This window comes from Apus apus, chromosome 1, assembly GCF_020740795.1.
Source record: "Apus apus isolate bApuApu2 chromosome 1, bApuApu2.pri.cur, whole genome shotgun sequence".
In the NCBI taxonomy this organism is placed as follows: domain Eukaryota; kingdom Metazoa; phylum Chordata; class Aves; order Apodiformes; family Apodidae; genus Apus; species Apus apus.
In genome coordinates, this window is record NC_067282.1 from 189,521,008 (window position 1) to 189,545,161 (window position 24,154).

Here is a 24,154-nt window from a genome sequence, read left to right on the forward strand (position 1 = left end):
CTCTGAAACCAATGTTGCTGGATTTTGGCTTCATGCAGAAATGTTTTTATACTCAGAATGCCTAATTTTCTGAGAAATTTTATACATTTAAAATATCATTTGGGGTCATTTGTAGGCGGTTATGCATTAGGTGCTTTGACTAAAGGCAAAAGGAAATTGAAAATATTCAGCAAATTTCTACTTATACTCTTGGTTTTGCTTTTTGAGCAGCTACTGTAATTGTACATCTATATTGTGTTATGTGTTCAAATAATCATTGTGGTGCTGTTTGAAGGTGTTTATATATAGGATCTTGTCTTTTTACAGAAAACTGCTTTGTACCAACCTCTGAGATCATTGCTGTAGAAGAAGCTGAACTGAACAAAAAACAGCGTAATATTGGGAAATGGCAAAAAATGGCAAAGCCACATGCTTTCACAGGTAAGGCAAATACAGTGTCAGGATGCCTGTGCTAGTTACTTTGCTGGAGGAAGCTTAGGGTAGACTCAGAAGGAATCTTCAGAAATTTTAAACAGAAACTATGCATTTTAAAAAAAGAAACTACCACATAAAAACAAAACAAAAACAAACAAAAAAACAACAACAACAAAAACAACCACCAAAAAACAACCAAAACAAACAAAACAAAAAAACCCCACCCCAACTAAAAAACCTACGAAAACAAACAAACCAGCCAACCCAGGAAAAGTCTGCTAGTTTACATGTAAAGATTCTTATTCTGGAAAATAAACCCCTTCCTTTAAGAACACATACTGTGTGCAGCTATTTCATGAAGTCCTAGCTATTGTCTTATGTTTCTGCTGCTGAATGACTGCTATAGGACACTTACTTTCTACTACTTGACAAGAAATTCAAAAGAGAGGCTGGGAAAATGGGTCCTAAACATTTGGGTTTTATAAGGTTATTGCTAGCCATCTGAATGTGTCCATGTAAAGGTTCTTTGTATTACTGACTGCATTCTTAAAGCAAAGTGTCATAAATAAATGTATTTGCTTTGAGGAACGACTGGTGGCTTCTCTGATGCAAAGCCTGGGGCAAATGTAGTTGTTTCCGTGACAAAAGTTTGTGTTGTGGACCAGAAACAGTCCGGAGGAGAAGGACTTTGGGGAGATGGTGGACGAGAAGCTCGACGTGAGCCAGCAACGTGCATTTGCAGCCCAGAAAACCAACAGTGTCCTGAGCTGCATCAAAACCAGTGTGGCCATCAGGTCAAGGGAGGTGATTCTCCCTCTTTACTCTGCTCTTGTGAGACCCCACCTGAAGTGCTATGTCCAGTTCTGGAGCCCCCAACATAAGAGGGACATGGAGCTCCTGGGGAAGGTCCAGAGAAGGGCACGAAGGTGATCAGAGGGCTGGAGCACCTCTCCTCTGAAGAAAGGCTGTGAGAGTTGGGGTTGTTCAGCCTGGAGAAAAGAAAGCTCCAGGGAGTTCTTATAACAGCCTTTCAGTATCTGAAGGGGGCTGACAAGATAGCTTGGGGAGGGACTTCTTACAAGGGCTTGTAGTGACAGGACAAGAAGTAATGGAACAAAACTGGAAGAGGGGAGATTTAGGTTAGACATTAGGAGGAAATTCTTTAGTGTGAAACACTGGAACAGGTTGCCCGGGAAAGTTGTTATAGCCCCATCCCTGGAAGTGTTCAAGACCAGGCTGGATGGAGCCTTGAGCAACCTGGTCTAGCAGGAGGTGTCCCTGCCCATGCAGAGGGATTGGAACTAGATGATCTTTAAGGTCCCAACCCAAACCATTTTATGACTTTCTTCACATTTAGTCCTTCGGTAACAATGATTAACGATAGTGCAGCTGTTAAGGTAAGGGTGCTTCTTGTCTCACCAGCCTAGTTCTTTATGCACAAGAAATTTTGTCAAATTTCAGCTTTATAAATTAAATTCACCCTTTTGGTTACATGGGAGCTGATGTGAGGGTTTGGTTTACCCTCTTAAGCTTATAGCATTTTGTATTATGTAGACATTTGCAAACTTTAATACGGATAAAATAAACAGAAGCTCAGTGAACTTTTTTATGTCTATAATCTGTTGATAGAAAATGGGTTGTGTTTGGTTTAAAGGTAAGTTTATGTTTTGGTATCTGCTATAAGGTAATGTTCCAGAGCAATGTTTTAATTTTGAATTTTACAGATGTTCTGTTCAGACTCTGAATGCTTCTGTCATTTGCAGATATAGGTAGTGGGGGTTAGCTACCACTTTTTTCTAAGTTCATGTTTTGGTGGTCTCTGCATTGTAATTTCACAGAATTGTCTCATTGTGCCTCTTTTTAAAATTTATTTCAATAGTGTATTACGTGAAGAAATCTCGAAATCACCGCTGGCGGTGCAGGGATGTGACGTTTTGGTGTGTTGATGAGCACTTGTGTAATCAGTGGATACAGGCGCTGAAAGAATTACTTGAAATGCAGAGTAAGTTTAACTAAACCCCAACGTTTGCAGCATGATTTTACAGGCCTGTACGTCAATCTATATTATTTTGATATATCTGCTTTTTTGAACTCTTAAAAGCAGCTTTTACGCAAAAGTTGAGAGAGTTGAGAGCTGAAGTGCCTCATTCTTCTTATCTCTGTTTTGGTATCTCACATATTTGCTGAATTGTACTGTTTTCCTCCAATCAGTAAGACTATAGGTGTCTTATAATTTTGCCCAGATGTAAATTTTTTTCAAAAGATGAGGACACATTAGAAGCTTAGCAGAGGCTTTAAATTATTGTAGCTTTGGAGAATGTAAAGGGCAGATGGAGGCTCAGGGATCTGAGATACTCTAGAGACCTGAGGACAAGGATTGTAGCAATTTTAAGATTTATGAGTGGCTTTTTGTGTGTCTTGTCTCACCGTTCCAGTCTCTGTCGTTAACAATGTGCCTTTTATAGTAAGAGTTCCCATTAATAATTTCTGGAGCTCTTGGACACCTACTTCTTGGAAGGCAGTTTTGCAGGAATTATTCCTGAAAGTGTCATGGTTTAAGGCTGGGCTGGCTGTTAAACAAATGACAGATGCTCTCTATTAATCCCTCTCACTTCCCAGAGGAGGAAAGGAAGAGAATAAGGGAGAGAAACTTGCGGGTTGGAAACTAAACAAAACAGTTTTAATGAAACAATAATGATTAAAAAGAGAATAATGAAACATACACAAATATATACAAAAACTCCACCCCTGATAACACGTCACCACTAAGGCTACAGGGCAGGCCCTGGGAAAATCCCAGGCTGGACTCCTGGAGTCAGGGACAGACAATAATTGTATTCAGGAGTGCATGCATCGGGATTGAAGGCAGAAGAATGGATGGAATCCTTTCAGGATGCTTGACCCTTGTCATCCCTCAGCTTTACACTGAGTATGACATGTATGGTATGCCATACTTTGGTCAGTGTTGGATCACCTGTTTGGTCCACTCCTCCCCACAGGAAGGTTACAAGTGTGGCCCCTTTTCCTCCCTTTCATTTCCATCATGTATTTTAGCAGACCCAAGCAGTGACTTTGGTTTCTATGGGAATAAGTATAAGCAAGAGCCTTTCTGCAAACCACTCATGCCGTTACCTCTGAATAACTATATACTGAACATTATCACTCCTAGCAGCAGAAGCTGTCTGGAAAACATGCTGTTAATTTCAGTAAGTGCAGTTGATGAGAAGAGACTGAACTGAAAAGTAAAATTACTAAAAAAAAAAAAATAATATCCTGACTCAAATCAGGATAAAGAGATACCTTGGTAGATGCTGTGGGTGGGAGGAGGAGAGCAGCTCCATGACAGAAGGGAGGTCAAGGCTGACCATAGCACAGGCAGTGCCCTCACCAACCAGGGTGCAGTCCTGCTGTATCTGAGCAGGGTGGGGACAGCAAGGATAGGGGTAGCAGCAGGTCCTGTTTAGAGTGCAGATGAGATAAAGTATTTAAGTCCATCCAGGAAGACCAGACAGGAGCAGCAGGAGATGAAGCTGGAGGCAGGACTGCAGATAAACTGTGTATAGTGAAGGTCTGAGGTCCATCTGAGAGACAGAGCTGGAGATGGGAATGCATACAAGTACACCTATGACACAACTCAAGCATGTACTTAAGACTCACAGAATAAAAATGGATATTTAACAAAATATCTTCTGAACAGGCATTGGATGCATGCATCTTAAAAATGTTCTTATTTTGTGTATGTGAGGTATCTGGCTTTGAATAACATATTTCAAAAAATATGGCTTGCCAACCTATTCAGTCTGAGAGATGTGGCCTGGGTAGTCGTCTCTGTTTGAGTGTATGTGTTCATTGTATCAGTCACAAACTATTTCAGAAAAGGTAACAGGTTCTTGGAGAAGGTGAATCGTGCTTTGGGTGTGTGGCAGCTTTAAATCATTAAAATGGTCTAGTGCTGATCTAATGACTCTGCTTACTCTCTCCATTTAAAATAATAACTTAGAATGCCACTAGAGGAAGGGCAAGTGCTTTAACGGGTCTTAGTGTGCTATACAAAAAAGGAAGGCCCTCTAGGTGCAGCTAGCATTACTGTTTTGTGTATCTGTTAGTACAGAGGTGTAATAATTGTCTTCATTGCTAACACAAATGTAAATCGGTAACTACTTGAACAAGCTTGAGATGGTAGCATCAAAGGTGTTTTCTCAGGGAGGGAGGGACTCTGCTATAGGGCAAGCACTTGCTGTGCAGCATGTACTTTTGTGAGGTATTCTTACTGTGTCTTTAGCACAGAAAGGAAATGCATTTTAACTGTGCTAACAAAGCAAGAACATTGCTTAAATAAATTAATGTAATAGTATTTCTACGTATGCATCACTTAAAAGTGTCTTTCCTGTTGCTGCCCTTGTTTTGTATTTTTTGTGTGCCTGTTAAACTAATGTCTTAGCAGGAAGGTTCTGCAAGAATAATACAAATGAGAGACATGGCATCAGATAAAATTATTCTGAATTTCACCTGCTATCATTACCAATTTAATACTGTCAGTATCCTCAGTATAATAAAGAGGATAGATGAAGCAAGTTTTTATAGCTCTTTGATAAAGAGTTGCAGTTAATGAAGAGTTTTGAAAGGCGTGTGCTGTTACTTCAGTGTTTACAGGTTTGTTTTGTTTTAGTACAAGAGCAGCATACTATAATATTTTTCCTTACTGCAGAGTCTAGACCAAAGCAGTTACTTGTGTATATTAATCCCTATGGAGGAAAACGACAAGGAAAGAGGATTTATGAGCAGAAAGTTGCTCCACTCTTCAGTCTGGCTTCTATCTCCACTGATGTTGTTAGTGAGTAATGAATATTTTAATTTCTTAATAAGTGCATTGTGAACTTGTTAAAACATCTCTGAGTCGCTTAGGTTCTTTCTGTTACTTACATTTTTTTATTAAGGAAATGAATCTTAAAGTGGTAGAGACAGAATGTTTTCTAATTAAAGCATATGTAGCCAGATAAATCATGACCTTATATCAGTTTTCTGCTTACTAAACTAAGACTTCTGGTATTTCTGAGCTGTTTGAGCTCTTCATTCATAAGATACTGTATTTCATTCTTCTCTCAGTTTTACTGTTAAAACCAATTGTTCATTTGTACAGTTCTTTAGTGAAATATTTTTCCATATATAATGCAGTGTGTGTCTTTTTCAGTTTATTCCTTGGCATAAAAACTTGTTATATGGGCAGGCTGTTTTATGTTTCACTGGTAATAGAATCATTATTAATTCATAATAACATGTTTTTAATTGTATATTATATACAATTTTGTAATAGTATTTTTATCATAGTAATTTTTAATGTGTTTATTTCTCCATAGTTACTGAACATGCTAACCATGCTAAGGACAATTTATTTGAAGTTAATATTAATAAATATGATGGGTAAGTAACTTCACTTGCTTTTTTTTTTTCTTTTCTAGCTGATAATACTCTATAATCTGTCTCGTATCTCTATTTTGAAATAGAAGACTTCATTGCTGATACAAGAATTGCAACAGCTGAAAATTCTGGCGCATATTCCTTTCCACAGGAGATACACATTTAGAATTATTTTTAGTAAAACTAAACTGTTTCAGTAAACCTGTTCAACACACAGTATATTAAAGTAGAGTTTAACAAAGTTTGTATGAGATTAGTGTTCAAAAGATAAATGTAATATTAATTTTGCCCACCCAGAGGCTGAGTGTTTTGTGATAGCTTGAAAGCTGCTTTGGAATGTTTTGCGATGTAGGTGATCTCCACGTATATGTGAGTCCAGAACACAGCATCAGTTCCCTTCAGCCTGTGTGTAAAAACCATGGACTGTTTAGAAATGTTTCAGATATGTAGGACTTTTCAAACAATGGCTACATTTGGTATTTCTTCTATTGTGGAATTACTGTTTTAAAAGAAAGCCTAACAATGGTGAAATTGCATTCTGTTATTAAATCTGCTGTACCTGCAGAATATTTTAATAACTAAGCCAGTCATTCTAGTTTCTGGTTCATGATATGAAACAAGTTACAGGACTGCAAAATCATTAAAATGTTTGCAGAACCGATGCAGATAAATTTTCATAACTACAGTATTTTAAAGCAGTATCTTTTTGTGCTTGTTGACGCGTACATTTTAAATGGTAAGTTGCAAAAATAAAATGGTTTCTATATTTTCAATTTACTTCTGCTAGGGGAGCAGATCTATATGCATTGTATACATTGAGGGCATAATGTTGACAAATTGCGGTAGAAAGAAACTACACTCACAGATTGAGTTCCTAGATTTCACCTGCTTTAAAGTGAGTTGACTTTAAATAAGCAGTTTGGACAATACTGGCTTTTTTTATTTCGCAGAAGTGCAAGGAAGGGAAACTGGAATCTTAGGAAAACCTAGTTAAAGATTTTTTTCCTTTTTCAGTGACTAAACTGATTTGAAATAGATAATACTGTATGTTGATGAAAGTCCAATACAAAGCAGAAAAGGGAAGCAAATTATCCCATGTTCACTCCTAGCAAATTGTTTTTTACAACAAGTGTAAGTGACCAATGGTAGTGGTACGTGAAGTGTTTTTGGCAGTTTCAAACAGTCTCTTATCATATAAATACTTTTTCTCCTGGTCTTCTCCTGGCCTTCTGGCCTTCTCCCCTCCCTTAGAATCCCATAGTTATTTTTGCCCCAGACTGGGCCTTAATGGCAGTTACCATGAGAACTGCAACCTGTCTTTCCAAGCTCCATGTACAAGTTTGTTTTCTGTGGTGAACAGTAATGTTAGGAAGGAGTTACTGTATTAACCCTACTTTTTAAATAACAGATTACATGGTTACATGGAAGATTTTAAAAATGGTTGAGCTGCATAAGTGTGTGTTTTTCTTCAAGTTTGATAGACTCTTCTTACGTACACAGGAAAAGCTTATTTGGGTTTCTAATTCTAATGGTTCACCTGTCCTCTTCAGTCAGTTCTCGAAAGTGGCTGTCCCTTCATTCAGTTATGAGATTCTTCTTTTAATTTCCAGGTCCCCTACTTGGCAAAGTCATGCCTGTAAATTTAGATCTAGATACAGGACTCTTAAGGATAACCATTCCACTGCTTTCCAGGTGTATTTACATGAGACAGTTTAAATAAACCTCTTGTTACTATTTGTTCTTCACGTTTCTCCTTATAAGAATTTCTTATGGTGAGTTTTCTAATCTAGTAGTTCAATGATAGAACAGCTTCTCTTTAGAGACAGTTACTGTATTCATTCAGTTACAGTGTGGCAGGTTTTTGCACACAATTGTGCAGAACAACCAGAGCGTGCTGTAGTATTGTTCAAGTAATTATCCTGGTTAGTATAAATCTAACGTGTGAATCCCTGTGCTTTCTTATCCATATGCTTGTTGCACATCTCTTGTAAAACAATTTCACGTTATTTTATTCTCCTAGTTCTTGATTTAGTTCACAGGATGGCTGAGATTAGAAGGGACTCTAGTCCTTTAGCAGGTGTAGTTTATTACTGTATTCCATCCAAAAAGTAAAATGCTATTTCATTAGAAAAATAAACCCAAATGTAAGAAATGCCCTAAGATCTCTTAAAGTAGTTCTTCATTCACTAAGGGCTTTACATGTGTGACTCACACATCTGACGTTTGCATTTAAGTGGATCGTGCTGATACTGTGTGTGTGAACTTCTTTATCTCTGTATTTGCCCTTGATACGTATAGACCTTCGTATCACTGTTACCTCTGAGCCCAGCTACAGTATTTTTATAAATAGAACACAACCGTGACAGCATTGACCTTGCGCCAATGTGGAAATTTTTGTCCACTTAACCTTTTCCTTTGTCTGCAGAGAAGGATGAAACAGGCTAAAATTGAGGAATAATGTAGTTAACCTATGAACAGATAAATATAAAAACTAAACATCCTGTTCTCCCTGCTTTCCCATTCTCTTTGCCCTGACTTAGAGAGGGACAGTGTATATTTTTAAGGCTGTCCTCTATATTCATAAAAAACTGACTGTTTATTCAAGCTTTCCTTCTGCTGAAAATACATTAATTAGTAAATTTAAATAATAAATACTTAAAAGTTAAATAAACTAACTTGGCCTATGAAATAAGTGCTCATTCTGCAATACCTGTTGTGGATTATGTGGAAGAATAAGTATAAGTTTATGAATTGGAAATGATTGCTAGACATAGCAATAAATATTCCTGAACATGTATTAGATACGTAACTTTGGATTTGTCATGTATTCCTTTAAAGTGTATTTGAATTAGCTTTTCAGTTAAAAGATGTTTATGCTTATAGAGTTTGGGGTGTGCATTTGATTAACGTGCATTAAATGTATACTGCTATAAAATAGTTTTTTACTTCCTAGTATCTGCTTGGCTGTGGATTCTCTGCTGAGCTTTAACATATTGAGAATCTGTGTAGCTGCTGTACCAGCTCTGACCTGAATTAAGTTTGCAAAACAAAGTTTTGCATCTGGTAACATTTAGAGCTCTATTTCATTATGAATGGTTATGTAGCTATACATGACTTCTGTCTTTGGGCTCTCAGCATGTTCAAATAGAGCGTGCAAATGTGTACTTTTCTATTGAATTAATAGTGTAAGGTATACTTCTGCCTGAAGCCACAAATATAAACTAACTTATCCCATTTTAGTAAAGGTAACTTATTTCCATTTTGTTGACTTAGAAAGCTATATGTACAGTCCTGTTCAGTGTTTTCCTTGTGTAGTGAAGTTCCACTGATACTTGTCTGTCTGCATATAGCAACAGAGGATAAACTTTTTTTCTAGGTTACATTGCAATATTTTTTCCTAACATTAAACATGTCTAGGTGCATTTGCAGTTGCATAGCTTGTATTTTTTTCTGCTTTTGCTTTTTTTCTGCCAGGTTGACCATGGGCTACAGTATTCTGTAAAAAGGAGAGGATAATAGAACAAATATTTTTGATGTGCCCAGTGCATGCCCTAAATAAAACACTTGCTGTGTTGTTTATTGACTGTTAGTGTGCATTCTAATTTGTGTTTCCTGGCAGTGTTGTTTGTGTTGGTGGGGACGGCATGTTCAGTGAAGTGATGCATGGTCTCATTGGAAGAATGCAGAAGGACTCTGGCGTAGACCAAAATAATCCCAAAGCACCATTAGTCCAGTGCAATATAAGGATTGGCATAATTCCTGCTGGTAAGAAAGGGTTAACTTTGGGTTTACTTTATTCATTTAGTCTTGAAATTTCTTAAAAATCTTCTTAAAAACTTCTTGAATTTAGGCTTAAGCGTAAGAAGACATGAACAATGATCTTCCATAAAGACACCTAGGTAAAGCTGTTTCTATCCTGGTATAATTATTGATCATACTATTTATTTGGAAAGGGTATTTTGTAAAGGAAATCAAATCTTAATGTGCAACCTTGGAATTTAATTACTACTTCTATGCCTGTGTCTGGTTTCTTTTCTGTTAATAGAAGATAAAATGTTGACAGTTACAACTTTATCCATCTGAACACATTAATGAATGAAATTTACTGAGCAGAGACTTACCTTATAAATATCTTTCCAGTTTCAGGAGTGCCACGAATTTAGAAAACCTCCCACTGGTCTGGCAAAGTCCAAATAAATGCTAAAACTTCTTTTTTTTTCTTTTTTTTTCTTTTTTTTCTTTTTCCCTTCCAGTTGTCATCACCAAAAGCATAAGGCAACTATATCTGAGGAGCAGTCCTCAGGTTCCAGACGAAGTTGCAGTTTCTGCCCATTTTTAGAGGTGCTATACCTTCAGAGTTCTCAGTGTTGCCTGCTTTTTCAGGCAATCCTGACTGCTGTCATTGAAAGGCATTTGAAAGAACTCATTCTTGGAATTAGATCTTCAGTGATAAACTTACTGTTTTATTGACCATAGGTGCTCCTTGGATCAATTCCACTGTTAAATCTTGTGTCCTAGGTGCTACCTCACCCTGTGAAGTTGGTGCTCAAGCTCCCTTAAAAAGTGAACTTACTCTCTCCTCCAGGTCTAGATTCAGTGTTCCAACTCTTTAATAGCATCTGCAGTTTTGAGGACTCTGTGGAAAGATGAATGTTCAGTGTCTTTTCTATGCTGTTCTCTTTTTTCTTGTCATAGAATCATAGAATCGTTTTGGTTGGAAAAGACCTTAAGATCGTCAAGTGCAACTATTAACATAACACTGCCAAGTTCCTCAGTAAACCATGTCCCTGAGCACTCTACCTACATGTATTGTAAATACCTCCAGTATTGTTAGATGCTTGAGATACGAATTGAAGAACTGGGATGAAATAAACATTGAGCTTCTGACTAGAACTAAAACACAGACTTTATGAGAAAATTTAGCACAAGTTATAAAAATACAGCAAGGGAAATAGTGTATTTGTACCTTCAGGTTTTAGGTGACTAATTTTATGCTTATCTTTGAAGAACGTGTCCAAACCCAAATGGTCTCAGTTTTTGCTTGGAAGACACTTAACCCTTTCTGCTTGCAGTACAATAAGCATTAAATATCTAAAAGTTGCAAAGTGAATATCCCCTTACGGTTTTTAATTTCTCTTGTTAGCTAGCACACTAAGGGTTCTGTATAACAAAATTAATAATTAAAGTCAGAATATACTTAAAAATATTAAAGCTTTGTATTAAAATAAGTTTGTATAATAAATTTAAGAACAGAATTTGAGGTGCTCTACCCTTCATTTCCCTTATTTGGGCAAATTTCTTAGAGGAAGGGTTCTTGCTTACATGGTTGATTTCAGAAGATTTTTCCTACTGGTAATACTTGTGACCAGAAGAAGATAAATTTTAAAAAGCAGAACCTCAATATTAAGAGCAATTTCCTTGTCCTTAGGAAATTAACTTATAAGCATGTTCAAATTGAAATATAATCTTATCTTTTCCCCAAGTTCTTAATGTGTTTTTCCAGTTGCAACCAAAAAGTATGATCTTCACTGATGTTTTAGTATTGCTAACCCGTATCAAGTCACTTTGTTCGCTTTATAAGTGTTTTGTTAGTTGTGTTTTGTCCATTGTAGCTGTTTGTTATTTGAATGTATGTTGCATGTTGTATTCCTTGAACTAACAAGAAGCAACCTTGTAATCAGGGCTACGATTAAAGTATTTTCTCCAATATTTCAGGTTCCTCCAAATTTTTTAGAGTTAAGTATAAGGAAACTGGCCTTGAAGTTCTGTTCAGTTTTTGGAAGGACGGAGGATAATACAGATCTATTTCTATGTTGTACAGTATTTTAAATTAGTCATTACTTTAAATATGTGGAAGTGTGTTTTACTGAAGAGGGAGTCAAATCACTGAACAAATCTTGACTCTTTCTTAACACATGTAACCGTCATAGGGACCTGAAATTTTGTATGCAATAGCATAACCAAGCTCATGTATTGCAGGTCGGTCTGGAAGGCAGCAAGAGGGTTTGTTGTGGTTTTTTTTGTTTTGTTTGTGGTTTGTTGCTTTTTTTTGTTTGTTTGTTTGTCTTTTTCCCCCAGCCCTTGATGTGGCTGTTCTCTGCTCAGTTTTGCTTGATTTAATGGAGCTCTGACCATATATTGACCCCAACAGATCTCCTAGTTCCTGGACTAGTGCAAGAACTCTGTTCCAAAATAACTGAGACCCTTAAAAAGACACTTTTTTTTTTTTTTTAAACTAAGCTGGCAGTCCTAAAATACAGCAAGTCAAAAGGAGTAATGAAATACAAATAATGCATTTCAGAAATCTTAATCCATCATGTTCTTTAGTTGTTTATAACCAACCTTTTTCTTAAAATCCTAAGAACTCATTAATAGATACTGAAGACAAACACTACTCATAATTTAAAGACTAAGTTCTAAAGCTCTGTGTGTCTTTTGATGCATGGAGACAGTCCTCAGGGAGGACAGGAGCCTGGGGTAAAGTGACAGTGAATCAGTGGTCTTGCCTTTTTTATCATGTAGTTTCTAATATCAGGCTGTGTTAACAGGAACATGGCAGGTTGTGGTTTGTAGTTGAGATTAAAGTATCTGTATTCAAGCAAACTCAATTCAGCAGACTTAATCTTTGCTCAGAAACTGTCAATTTCGTTATATAAAGTTCTGAAACTAAAAAGGAAAAAGATTTAATGCTAGAACAGTCTGATCTGTATGACTGGTTTTTAGCGGTTAGCTTTGTTTCATAGGCAGAATCACACTGTGCAGGCTCTGTTTTTTTAATACTGGATGCTACTTGCAAATCATAATTCTAGCTTTCTGAAGACAGCCTCTGCTCGGTCCTTTCTGTTGAACAGATGTGTTTGTTTCCAGACAGTTTGTTTTCTTAAAAGTGTCTTCTGGCTAAAAAAGGTAATCTATTCTTACACTTTATGATACATTTTTATGAACCATTTTTATGAAGTAAGATGTTTTTATTAAGATGAATAAAGGCTTCTACGCATAGCTGTTTTAACTTTTGAATTTCTCTTATTCAGTCTTCAAATCTTCTAGTGTAAATTGACTGATCTCTGCTTTGAACAGGTCTGCTTTTGAGTACTTAAAGGTTGTAACAACCTGACAAAGTTTGGCACTGTGATGTGGTAACTACAAGTCAGTGCAACTACAAAAACTTCTATTAAGTTCTTCCTCCTAGTTCCACCTTAAAGACACATTCAGCCATGGTTTCTTGCTGCGTTCAGAGTGATAGTATGTCTTTGTAGAACTTAAAAGAGAGAATTTCTCTTACGACATTTGGCACTGAGGTTTCATCCACGTGTTGTAGTATTAAAATTATATTCTCAGGAGTAAGCCAAAGCAATTAGGTCTTCTTACTAAACCTGGCTTAGAGCAGGTGGGCAAAGCTGCCAACTGCTGTCCAAGGACTTTTTAGTAAAAGAGAACAGGTTAGATTAAATACTCCTGTGATCTCAGCAGGTATACAAAGCAAATCCTGCTTCGCTCTGTGCTGTGGCATAATATTAATGCATTCATTATTCCAAAAACAAGTCTGCCAGTCTTCCCTTGGTGAAAATCTTCCAAGCACTTGGAAAGATTGAGTAAAGCATAGATACAAAGTGTTAATTGCAATAGTGATTTAGACTTCTAGTGTATCCAGATCATCTCACTTTTGGTATGGTCAAGGTATGAACTCTCTAATGTCTAGGACTGAAGTAGGCAGTACAATCGCATCTTGATGTGTAGCTGTAGACTTAAGGAAGGCTAAAGACAGCACAGGCTTCTTATATGAAGGTAGCGTAGAAAAATGGTGGATGATTCATTCACAAACTTAAAAACCAGACGCAAGTAAAATAATGAAGCGTGACTGGACTTTCATAGTACTGTCATATAGGCTGTAAAATTTATCTTTCAAAATATGCTAAAGCATAGCATAAGAAGCTATCAAATTATTTTTTAAAATTACTTGAGGTGATATTTCCACAGCCTTCTCGGTTATGATGTTTGTAATATTTAATGATAATTGCAGTTTAGTTAGCATCTGATTTCAAGGTTCAGTATGTCCAGTTTGAAATCTGAAGTGCAATGTTCAGTTTCCTCCTTCAGCATTTAAATCCATTATATTTCTGAAAATGAGAGTCTTAGAGCTAAATATACTGCATTGAATATGGTGAGGCTGCTATGAAAACAGTTAAGATTGCTTTTCCCCATGATGTTAATGTCATCTCTTAAATTTGCCATTATTGTGTTAATCCATTTTTATTGTACTGTGATAGTGAATGTCTGTTAAAGTGATTATCTACCAAAAATATTCACACCAAAGTCTTTTTTTAGCCAATCTGTCACTTTACAGACGTTAAACTTGATTTCTTGGTTTCTGGATGCAGAGAGGAAGGTGTAAAAAACTTGGGAGTAGAAATATGACTATGCCCAGGCCATTCATCTTGCCCTGGAACAGTAGCTTTTCCCCTTACTTTGACGTGTCAGATCCTTGTCATTTGAAAATCACTTTGCAGAAGTCCTGATGTTAACATGTACACATGTAGCTACTTCTAGGTGTCTTAACCTGAAACTTAATAATTCCCTTGCATGCCAATTTTCTTTTCTTGTAGCACACCACTGCAAAAATCAGTTTCCATGTTGAAGATCTCTCTGTTTTAATGAATTAGGGCTCAGTTATGAGCCCTAATTCCAACTGTTTTCTTCACATTTGCATGTAGCTCTGTGCAACCCATAGAAACCTCTTTTTATTTCCCTTCACTCAGACTGTTGCCCTTAAAAAGCCCCCCAGAAGATCTGTCAAGAGCATGTATATAATTTTTCTCTTGGTTTAACCAGAACAAGCAACATCTGTCACCTAACATAAGTCAAGAGCTATGAAATCTTCTTGTCCAAGTTGGGTGCTCTGGCAGTTGGTAAATATTTGCTATCTTCTCCAGCTTCCCATTTTGGAATCTTACGGTTAAATTCAGACTTCAGATCTAATTTTAGCCCTCCCTTGCTAGTTAACAAATAGAAATGAAAAGAAGTTCTTTGAAATTGCCCAACAGATAAATCAACTTTTAACTGACTACAAAAGAGTGTAGGGAGGTAACTGTCCAATGTTAAAATGTACTTTGTATAAATTCCCCTCTTCTCCTTCCACCTGGAGTGGAATACAATTTGGAAGCTCTGTTTATATCAAGAGAAATGTGACTGGGGTAGTTCTAGCAGCAGAATGCAACCAGATGAAACGTTAGCATCTCTTGAGCCCTTCACTTGTAAGGGGTGTCCATTTCCTGAGAGGAAGGTTGGAGCAGAAAGGTGTTTCTATGCTCCTATTCATAACTGTACATATTCTGACTGTTTTCAAAGTGAGAAAGGAGCAAAAGTAGATTTTAAATTGTGATTACTCACTTCTCCGTTTTCAGTTTTTTATTTCAAGTTGATTAGGCCTGAGAAATGCAATATTTATCTGAGCTGCTCTATATCTAGTGTATCAGTAGCAAATCTGAGAACTTACATGTGGACAAAATAAGTTTTTGTTTTCAGATATCCAGCCTTACTTCAATGGAATTCAATTTCAGGGAAGGGATGGGAGAAACTGCAAGATTAATTTGGAGTTAGATGCTGCAACAAAAATGCTTCAGTACATGTAGCCCTGACTTTCAAATCCCTACTGTAGAGTGGGATTTAGAACCCTACATTAGCTCTTAGATTGCTTTTTTTAGAGACTGGGGAAAAGTGCCTGTTTCTAAACAGCACCAAAAATAATTAATGGACATAGTAAGGAGTGGCCTAAACGTAGGTAGTAACAGAGACAGAATATAGGTGAAGCCTAAAGCTTCTCGCCTGAAGTAATACTGAAGTATTTACTGAAATAAAGTAATTACTGAAAGCAAGTATTCACTGATTTTCAAATAATAGAACTAAGCAGGAGTTTCTGGTGCAGCTGGAGGTGAAGGGGATGTTGACAGTCTGGAATTTATATCACTCCCCCAATAAACAGGAGATGGGCCACAGAATGATCAGAGGACTGGAGAACCTGCCATATGAGGAGGGGCTGAGAAAACTGGATTTGTTCAGCCTTGAGAAAAGAAGGCTTTGGGGAGACCTTATTGCCATGTTCCATTACTTAAAGGGTGGCTACTAAGAAGATGGAAACTCCCTATTTACAAGGAGTCACATGGAAAAGACAAGGGGTAGTGGGCACTAGTTGCTCCTGAAGATTCCGATTGGACACGAGGTAAATTTTTCACCATGAGGACAGTCAAACATTGGAACAGTCTCCCAAGGGAAGTGGTAGAATCCCTCACATTGAACAGTTTTAAGTCTCAGCTTGAGAGGGTGCTGAGCCATCTTGTATAAACTATAGTAGTACCTAGAAAGGTTGGACCGCCTGATCCTTGAGGTCCCTTCCAACCTGGCATTCTGTGATGATGAAGCAATTATTTTTATGAGATCTCAATGACTAAGAAAAGCTGTAATGCGATCCTGAAATTTTTCATAGATTACAATGTATTGGGTTGGAAGGAACGTCTAAAGGTCATCTAGTCCAACCCCCCTACAATAAGCAGGGACATCTCCAGCTGGAACAGATTGCTCCAACCTAAATCTGCCCTTCTCTAGCTTGAAACCATTACCCCTTGTCCTGTTGTTACATGCCCTTGTGAACAGAGTGAATTTTTGTGTGAATTAACTTATTTTCTTTCACTAACTGCTATGTATTTATTGCTTCTATAGTGAAAAACTTCACATGGAGAGAAATTCTACTCATTATCGGGGGTTGAAAAGTTACAATTCAAATTACAATATTTATGTCCTTACTTTTACTTTGTTCCATGAAATAAAGGGGCAGGCCAAAGGAACAGAATTCTTTTCTTGGGAGGACCATGCCAATACTACTTGTATTGAAAATATATTAATTAACCTCTGGCTTTTTATTTTTCAGGATCAACAGATTGTATATGCTATTCAACTGTTGGCATTTCTGATCCAGTAACATCAGCTCTTCATATTATTTTAGGTGAGTAGTCACAGTTCAGTTTTTGTAATGAAAATAATTAAAATAGCCAAAAATAGTTATTCCATTTAATTCTTTCTAGATACATGTGAAATATAATTTGAACATAATAACTGAGTTGGAACACAAAGGTTTTGTCTGGGATTTAATTCTAATTTGAAACTCAGCAAGTTAAAAAATAATTCATTTCTCTACTGTAATTAATTTTGTTTTCAAGGGATCATAACATTTTGAAAGGTCATATCTGGTGCTTAAGTTTTCATTCTGCCATGTTTCTGAAAGTAGTAAAATACAATAAGCAGTGTAACTTGTTGGACTATTTCTCTCTCTTCCTCTTAGATAAAGCTATGACAAGTGCATGTACACTTGAATAGTAGTATTTTGTACTAGATGTCCAGTTGTCCTGTGCAATGATTCCATGTCAAGTCAGAAGTATGGCTTCCACTTGACTGGAATTAGCTGATAATTCCCCATTCTTACCATCTGTAAGTCATAGAGTTGAGGAGGAACTAGTGAGAAAAACAACTGCTCTTAAGTAAATGCTCTTGATATGTTGTCATCAATAGAGATGCTGACATGGCCACTTCTCAAACTTGTTTAGTGATGGGGTCCCTGAACTGCATGGGAGCTGAAGGACACAACTTGGCTTATTCAGTGCATTGTGATTTGTGATGCCCATCTGATCTTAAACATACTGAAGGATCATAGTTTTTAATACTAAATTTGAAAAACTGTATAAGATAGTCTTTAGTTATAAAAATGTTGTGTAAGCATAAAAGACAGAATTTCCAAGTGACAATTATTTCATTATTATGGTTTTTTGATAAACAATTTCAGTTTTAGGAGCTGGTGTTGCAAAGGCTTTCACATGTGCTTCTCTGTCACTGGTCTATGGTTAAATCTGTTCAGCATATGTGGAGTTTAGGCCACTCGACTAGGGATACATGGATTTACTATATCATAGTATTTTAGATTAATTATTAAATGTGTGTGTATACACACATATTTAGATTTTTTAGAGTGTTTCTCACATAAAGGGTTCTTCACAGTAGTCCATGGTGGAAGGATGAGAGACAGTGGGTATATTGTGAAAGAGAAGAAAAAAGAAAAAAAGCCCAAACCAAGAAAAAAAACAAGGAAAGAAACAAAACAGTCCCCCAAAACCCACCACCACTCCAAAGCTTACACTATGAGGACATCAGAAAGGTGGTGTAGTCTGTGTTCTCGGGGGTTTTCAGGACTTCACTGTCTGAGCCCTGAATAACCTGATCTGACCTCAAAGCTGAACCTGCTTTTGATGAGAAACTTCCTAAAGGCTCCTTCCAGCTAGAATGAACCTCAGGATGTATGACATACAGGATTAAGTAGTATGCAATGAAGGTACAGATCTCTTCTATAACATCCCCTCCTACTGATGTATAGCAAATGAGTGTAAATTCTCCATGATAGATTTTTAGCCTTCCAACCTTTCTTCCTACTTAGTGCTCAATGTTTTTTAAAAACTAAATTAAATTATTATTAAAAATTATTTTCCCCTTTCTGCATGTATAAGAAATATATATGGAGATAGGACATAATGTTATGACATAAATACAACATATTTTTTATTTTTTAAAAAATCTGAATTGTTGAAGTTAATACAGTGTTTGCAGCTGCAAATAAAGTCTTAATAGAGCACTGCACTTCAAATTTTCATAGGTGACTGTCAGCCTCTGGATGTCTCTTCTGTACATCATAACAACACATTTTTGAAGTACTCTGTGTCATTGCTGGGTTACGGTTTTTATGGAGATATATTAAAAGATAGTGAAAAGAAGCGGTGGATGGGTCCAATGAGATACGACTACTCAGGTAACTTATGTAATCATTATACCATTTTGTCAGTATGTAAACATAGCAGTTGCTGTGCTCTCTCAACACCAAGTTTCTCTGAAGCTTTAAAACCTAAGAGGCAGACTAAACCTGGTTTTAAACTCCTTATGTTACCAGTTAGGTTGGATCATATTATGTAACGCTCCATAACTTGGGGGATAATAATAACGGTGTGCTTACTAAAGTTGTGTTGAATTTGACTACATAGCACAGTTAATAAATTAACTGGTAGTTAGTATTTTGAGGTTTTTATGAGCTTTTTATAAAGAACTGAAGTTTGTTGAACTGTTATAATAACTGATTTTGGAAGCAACCCTAATTCAAATTTTTTAACAAGATTTTATTTATTAATAAAGTTGCTAATGCTGTTCTGTGTTGTTATTAGAAAAGGTTTGCTATGTGTCACATAGTGTTACCTGCCTGGAAAAGTAATATATTTTCTGCACTAATAATTATTACTTTTTCAATCAGTTAGAAAGAGAGGCACTTCTCTGTCTTGGACATTTGGCTGATGAAATTGTTAATTTGTCCTTCCAGCACTTATTACAGAGAGAGCTGTCTGTTTGAGCCTAGTTAGGTAATATTTGGACAAATCCTATGCTACTGGAAGGCATTTTTTGCCTTCTGTGATTTGTTTTGTATTAGGGAAAGAATATACAAAAGCACAATTTTTAAGTAGTGTAGGCTAATTTTAAGAATCACTTTGAGGTACAGCTAAAATTTTAGTTGGCTCTTAAAGATGTCAAACAAAGCAATGGCACTATTGGGAAATATTAAAAAGTTCGGGGGGGGGGGTTTCCTTGTTCCTTAGTCTAAAACATAACCCAAAGAGCTATAAGCTTGAGGAAAGCAACTATTGTTGTGCAGTCCTTAGAGAAGGAAAGAGGAATGTATGTAGAGGTATTTGCAGTGTGGATTTATAATGATTTAATGCTGCTTAATTTTTTTTTTTATGTAGGCTTCAAGACTTTTCTTTCTCATCATTACTATGAAGGAACAATTTATTTTCAACCAGCAACACATGCACTTGGATCTCCACGAGATAAAGAAGGCTGCAGAGCAGGGTAGGTTAGTGTTTATCTCTAGATATTTGACATGAACTATTTGAAAAGACCTGTACATAAATAGAAGTGGCAGTAATGTTGCTTTTTAACATCAAAACACTTACTCTGGAAAAGACAAGCTTTTAAAAAAGTTTATTGACTTATTAAACAGAAGTCATTTTGTCAGGTCCGTGAATAAAAAAGCAGTAACATTTTGTTAGTATGTATCCCCCCCCACACACCTCCTCCCAATTTTAAACGAAGCAAAGTATAACAGCACAGTACCCAGTTACAAGAAAACAGAAGGTGGAAGTGGAATGGATTACTTTGGAGGAACACAAAGACATTGCCTAAACATGCCATGGAAGCAAGAAAGCCAAAGCTCAGGTAGAGTTGAAATCAGTGAGGAATGTGATCAGTGTTACTTCTTACAAAGGGATTATATGAGTATACCAATCATAACAAAAGGCTAAAGAACTGTAGGCCTGCTTCTTAGTGGTATGTGGGGGAGGAGGCGCTAGTGATAAAAGATACGAAAAAGGCTGGAAAATTCCTCTTTTTCCCCAGTTTTCACTGTTGTAGTCTGCTCCCAAGTCATATGAATGATACCAGGTTGTGAGGAATAGTTTACATGTTGAAAGTTCGGGCTGCTATTCAGCTGATGGGCTGAAGAAATGGCTGATATTAGCCTCCTGAAGTTCAGGAGGGGCAAAAGTAATTCACCTGGAGTGGAATAGTTCCATGCAACAGCACTGACTGGCTGGAAGGCAGCTCTGTTGGAAAAAAAAAAATTGTGTTCCTGGTGCAGCTTTACTTGAGTCAGCAGTGTGTCCTTGCAGCAAGGAAGGCCCTAACTCAATATTGGGCTTTCTAAGCAAAAGAGAAACCAACAGGTCAAGAAAAGTGATTCTTCCCCTGTACTTAGCACTTTGAGATAAAGGACTGGCTCCAGTTGTCGATGCCTTTCACTGTTACAGCAGTTAAATATTGGAACAGGTTGCCCAGAGGTATTGTGGACTCCATCCTTACAGATATTAAAAACTTGATGGAACAAGGCACTGTATATCCAAATCTTATAAGACCTGCTTTAAGCAGAGATTTGGACCACATCAGAGATCCCTTCCAACCAATGTGATCTTATGGCTCTGTGATGCAGTTATTTCTGACATCAGTAATCTTCAGCACTGTACCAAAGTAGCTATACTGCATGCAGGGCTGTCATGATTCATGCCACATCAGGGTGGTCAGTGACATGCTGCATCTTGTTGTGGGGGAAGGTCTTGTAATGATTGGGTAAAACAAAAAAGTTGAACTGAGTAAGTGTTTTTTTCAGGAGCTAAACAGTATTCTTGTTTTCAGATGTTACATTTGCAAGAAAAGTGAGCAGCGGCTGGCAGAACAGCAAAAGGATCATGGATTAAAACATGAAGGTAATTTGTCATAAAAAGTAAGATGGTGTAGTATTATAAAAAAAATATTTTTCAGAATACATCAGTTGGAGCATGTGTGTGTTTTGGTGGGGTCTTTTTTTAAACTTTGAGAGTCACTAGGTAATCTGTTGTTTCTTTAAGATTAAGGGAAATACATGTAAATATGTTAAAAATATATAAAGTGGCTCCTCTACTCAAACCCCACAGAATTCTGGTAAAATTATAATAATTACTTGTTTATTTAGATGTGTTGAGTTTCTTTTGTTTAGGAAAGATACGTTCTGTGAACTAGAATTCTATTCTTTTTGTGAGGACTCAACTGATAAGTTTAAGATAACTTTTAGACTAGATCAGGATTAAAAAAATTGTTTGTTAGCACAAAAGTAATCCTATGTAAAGCTGTGTATTAAATAAATATGAAGCAGTGAACTTGGATGTCTAATAACCAGGCTAGTGGACTTAAGTATTTCTGTACAATACCCCACCAATATTCAGTATAAATAATAAGTGATATTTTTCTCCTCATTCTCAAATTATGCTATCTTTACTCTCTCCACCCACCCCATTCCAACCCCTGTGCACGCTTCCATGGATTTTCTTCTGGGCATAACTTTTCCTTCCTTTTTTAAAAACAACAGTTAATATGCTGGTTTCTGTGCAGTCATCCTCCTAGTTGTACCCAAGTCTTACTCCTGCATCCTAATGGGGAATACTGGTTTTGATACAATAGTGGCCTTGCTGTAGTAAAGTATGCAGATGCACTTGGCCAAGTTTTGCCTCTGGTCTCAGTTCTTCATCTTGGATTTAACCCCTTTTGAACAGCAGGCAGCCTTCCCATGGGTGCTTGCTGCTGCTTTTACTCTTTTTTTTTTTTTTTGTAAATCCCAGCACCTAAAGTGGTAACATTCTTGACACAAACATTGGTCTTTATGACCTAGATTATCTTAGAGTTATTTTGTACAGTTTCTGTGCCATGTTCCAGACGTTTGTTAGTAAAAAGACTGTCATCATCATCCTACAGAGACTGATATGTAGCATAAAGGCTGTGTACAGATTTCTATGCCAATTTGAATTCCTGTTACACATGCTTATATATCGTGCTTTCATCCCAGCTACTGCTTTCAGATTATGGATCTAGTCAACAGATGGCCAGATTGGAGTATTTCTTGAATTGTTTTAATTTATGCCCAGATTCAGCTAAAGAAATTACTTCATATTTTTGAGACATATTTGAGAAATAACTCTAGTTAGAAATTGCCAATCATTTTTCTTTTGGTTATAGATTTGGGGTTTTTGTTTTGGGTTTTTTTCAGTTGGGGGCGATTTTAGTTTAATTTTGTTTTGTTTGTTTGTTTTTAAATCTAAAAACTAAATCTAAATTTTGTTAGCTTTGATTCGGCAAACAAGCAAAGGCAGAAGAAAGCTACAGGTTAGTGAGCAGTCAAGACTTCTTTAGCCAGCATTGCACAGGATATTAAGCAGCTAAATATGTAGAATATTGTTTACTTAAATGCATTTGACTTCTGGTATCTGGCTTGCTTTCCAGTCCAGTCTCTTCTCAGTGCAGTAGTGGTAAGCAAAAAATAACAATTGGCTACTCTTGATTAGCAATAAAAAGGATTTTAAATCACCACCTCAGATAAGATTTTTAGTCAGCAGGGTTTATTGGCTGACTCTTTCATTGTGCCTACTTGGTTTGTGTACCGATTCAGCTAAGTTTAGAAGGATGTTGCATTGGCTGTCACTGAAGGTATTTCTTTGTGTTGTGCATGGACTGAGAAAACTTTGAGTGTTTACTTCATGCTGGTTTCAGCAACTTGCAGTACATATACACAATAGACAGCTGAAATGAGTTTATGTTCTCCCTGCTGGTAATTGCTCCATTGTATGAAAGATATTTTCGGCAAATAGTTTGTGCTATTTCAGAGATGCAACCTGAAGAATGGTTATGAAAACAGTCTTTTAAAATGTGATAAATACCCTGGCTTTGTACTTACTTTGAAACTTTTTTTTAGTAGCATGCTGAAATTTATGCTGAATGGTACTTTTCCACCAGGTGAAAACAATCTATCAGAATAACATATGTAAACATTCTCCCTTAAGTAATTTGAAGCTTATTTCTTACAGTGATCATACTTTAAAAGTTAACACATGGTTTGACACACTATAAACAAAATTATTAATGCTTCTCAAATAAACAACAAAAGGATTTATCAGCAAGGGGTGTTGTTTTCATTTTATTGTTTGTGTATCAGAAAAAGCCTGGTTTTCTTGACAATAAGCATTTAGATACATCAGGGGGACAGATGTTTCCAGTTCCAGTAGTTTTTTTTATGTTGCATTCAGTTACCTTCATCTCAGAGCAGGACCTCATCATTTGCCTGCAGCATGAGCAGTCATTCTGTAGCTTGACATTCAAGTCTTTCTCATCTCTCTTAAGATACACATTTTGAATCTTATTTAAATTATTTCTGTCATGTTCTGTTTGAAAGCAACATAAAAAGATCAACAATGAAGCAAGGAATTTTAAAACCACTCTGGCAAGTGATGCAAAGATGTTGAATTTAAGAGCTGGATTTTTTCTTATTATTACTGATTTGTTTATGAGGAGATAGGGTAGTCTAGATGGAAAAGAAAGTTTCTAGTTTCCTTAATGTCTTTTGTCACATTACAATCCTACTCTATTTTTCTTGGAATTCTGTTTTTCTTGTTTCTGTTTCTAAAGAGTGGATAGTAAGAAGTTCCAATGAAAAAAAATCAAAGGAAACAGGAAAAGTTCAAAGAGCAAAGAAAAACTACAGAATACTTTACAAACATTTTTTCCTTTTTTTTCTTTTTCTGATTTATAAAGCTTGGAAGAGGTCAGTTCAAATGAATGCATCATAGGCTTTAGGTCCAAAAGTACTTAGACAATTATAACAGTGATTCTTTAAAGTGAATGTGAAGTTCCTAAAATTAAGACAGGAAAGAATATCAGAATTTCA

The 24,154-nt window shown here is 36.5% G+C and overlaps 1 protein-coding gene across 4 annotated transcripts in view; it reads left to right on the top strand.

Moving 5' to 3' along the window:
• The window catches only part of CERK (ceramide kinase), a 40,351-nt gene that overhangs the window by 9,157 nt on the left and 7,040 nt on the right, over positions 1 to 24,154 (top strand). For all 4 annotated transcript variants that reach the window (XM_051641998.1, XM_051642017.1, XM_051642007.1 and 1 more), the window contains 9 exons: positions 307 to 420; positions 2,294 to 2,416; positions 5,123 to 5,248; positions 5,772 to 5,835; positions 9,452 to 9,597; positions 16,754 to 16,828; positions 18,524 to 18,676; positions 19,656 to 19,761; positions 21,100 to 21,170. In XM_051641998.1, coding sequence (XP_051497958.1) covers positions 307 to 420; positions 2,294 to 2,416; positions 5,123 to 5,248; positions 5,772 to 5,835; positions 9,452 to 9,597; positions 16,754 to 16,828; positions 18,524 to 18,676; positions 19,656 to 19,761; positions 21,100 to 21,170 — 978 coding nt within the window. The remainder of the gene's footprint in view (positions 1 to 306; positions 421 to 2,293; positions 2,417 to 5,122; positions 5,249 to 5,771; positions 5,836 to 9,451; positions 9,598 to 16,753; positions 16,829 to 18,523; positions 18,677 to 19,655; positions 19,762 to 21,099; positions 21,171 to 24,154) is intronic.